The 2,050-nt window shown below is 25.7% G+C and overlaps 1 protein-coding gene across 4 annotated transcripts in view; it reads right to left on the reverse strand.

Moving 5' to 3' along the window:
* The window catches only part of LOC142328856 (major facilitator superfamily domain-containing protein 6-like), a 189,754-nt gene extending 188,022 nt beyond the window's left edge, over positions 1–1,732 (reverse strand). For all 4 annotated transcript variants that reach the window (XR_012757373.1, XM_075372966.1, XM_075372964.1 and 1 more), the window contains exons 1-2: positions 1,595–1,732; positions 1,309–1,409 (exon numbers count right to left, since the gene is read on the reverse strand). Coding sequence is in view for 3 of the 4 variants with exons in the window: in XM_075372966.1 (XP_075229081.1) it covers positions 1,309–1,375 (67 nt within the window). In the remaining variant the exon portion in view is untranslated. The remainder of the gene's footprint in view (positions 1–1,308; positions 1,410–1,594) is intronic.
* Between the last annotated feature and the right edge of the window lie 318 nt (positions 1,733–2,050).

The following is a 2,050-nucleotide window of genomic DNA, read 5'->3' on the forward strand; positions in this document are numbered from 1 at the left end:
ATTTATTATAGTGTTTAAAAAGTAGATGTTCATATTTATTTTAACTGCTAAAAAGTTTTCAAAATTTTTCACTTTTTTTTTAGGTACTATGTTAAAGGCAGTTACGTTAGGTTTATTGATTGAAGATACATGTAAATTTGTAGTAATGTTGGATTCTTAAAATAACTTGTGCTAATACCAGCATTGGTACAATGATTCTCTATCTAGTGTCCAAGGGAGGTTCCAAATCTTTAAAAATGCCATTTCTTTAAATGCCAGATCTTTAAAAATGCCATTTTTAAGAAACCCCACTTTATTATAATCCCAATATAAAACAATCCCTAGTAATAGTAGTGCTTAAAAACTGTTATAAGTGGTCCAAAAGAAAAATAATTCAGGAATCGACATCTCAGCTTAATGGAATGCTTCAAGTCATTATCTAGTGCATAACACAGTTCCAGATAACTCAATACATGTTCATAAAAACTGAGCACTTCTATGAAACTTTCATTCTTATAATTCCAGTTTTAATTTAAAACAATGTAAAATCCAAATCTTTTAAAACAGTGTTTTTTCTTTAGGTGCATGTCAAAAAACAAGCCTTGTTTATTTTTTACTACATAAAAACTGCAGAATTTTTAAGTTTTAATTTTTTTTAAATAAATATATAACATAAACTTTTTAAACACTGTTACTTACTTACTGCATATTGTATTATATTAAATTTACTTTTCTATAACACACTAACCCTACTCCAAAACATGACGAGTGAGTACAAAACATGACATGACATGACGAGTTTCTACATTCGTGAGTGTCCTCAGAATTTTTATGCAAATACATAATTTTTAAGCGAAATACCAAATATTCTGAATGACGAAAAATTAAATCACTTAGAATAAATCCTGTTTGTATTTGGAAAATTACAGTATTACTGTAAATTGATAGTAAAACTCAAAAAATAGTATTAAAAAATATATAACCCCAAACACAAAAAGTAACATGTAATACACAAAACCACAAATCATGAGGATTTTTCCATATTACTAATGTAACATAATATAAAATTCTTATTACTTTAATTACAAAATGATTATGTCTTGGTTAAGTAATATTAAATAATTACCTGATCTATTTAAATTAGCACCATTCTTTTTCCTTTATAAAGATTAGAACATTTTCACAATGTAAAAAATGAGTTTTTCACTAATATACACCCCTAAGTCTAAAAGTTTACTTACAACTAGGCAAATGGCATGACCAAATTACTTGGTTCTATACACTGAAGGTAAAAATGATAACATAAATGTATCATAAAGAATTACTAACCTGCATTAAACAAGAAAAAATGAGCCTTTATGGGAAGAAGGTCTGCTCTAACACTGAAAAGTGGCATCTTGAGTTATGAAGTGAATTTCCTTAACTTAAATCTGAAAAATAAAAAGAATAAAACATAATATTATAATGTTGGTATATTATTTTTATTTAAAAATTAATAAAAAATTTCAACCAACAATATTTTTGAATGTAAAACTTTTTTTGGCAAGAGAAAATAGGTTATGGAGCACATTTTCTACATAAAAAATCATATCTAGCAGTTATTACGGTTACTTACACACTGTCATTGGACAAACATCGGTTTTGATTATCTACGTGTTAAAACCCGAAAAACCTTTAGTATATAACTTAATGATAATTTGCATGAAATAACCCTAACCCTTGAACGACATTTTCGTAAGTGGAGTCTTACCACCTGCCGTAAAGCAGTTATAACTATTCTACAGCCGTTACATGTAAATATTTTTAAAACTAAAAAGTTATGAAATTGTTTACACGCTTTTAAAAATTAGCATCAAATACCACAATTTTTATTTTTTATATATATATATATATATATATATATATAACAATTTTTAAACTTCTATTATGTTTTTAGAATTAAAATAAACGTTAAAATTTAGTATTACTAAAGAAAGTATCAATGATATATAATACAGCATAGAAGTTTTTATTTAAAGAAATGAATTATTTGTTGAATAAAACATGCACATTTGCACATAGGTATTTATAA

Source organism: Lycorma delicatula, chromosome 8 (assembly GCF_047948215.1).
Source record: "Lycorma delicatula isolate Av1 chromosome 8, ASM4794821v1, whole genome shotgun sequence".
In the NCBI taxonomy this organism is placed as follows: Eukaryota; Metazoa; Arthropoda; class Insecta; order Hemiptera; family Fulgoridae; genus Lycorma; species Lycorma delicatula.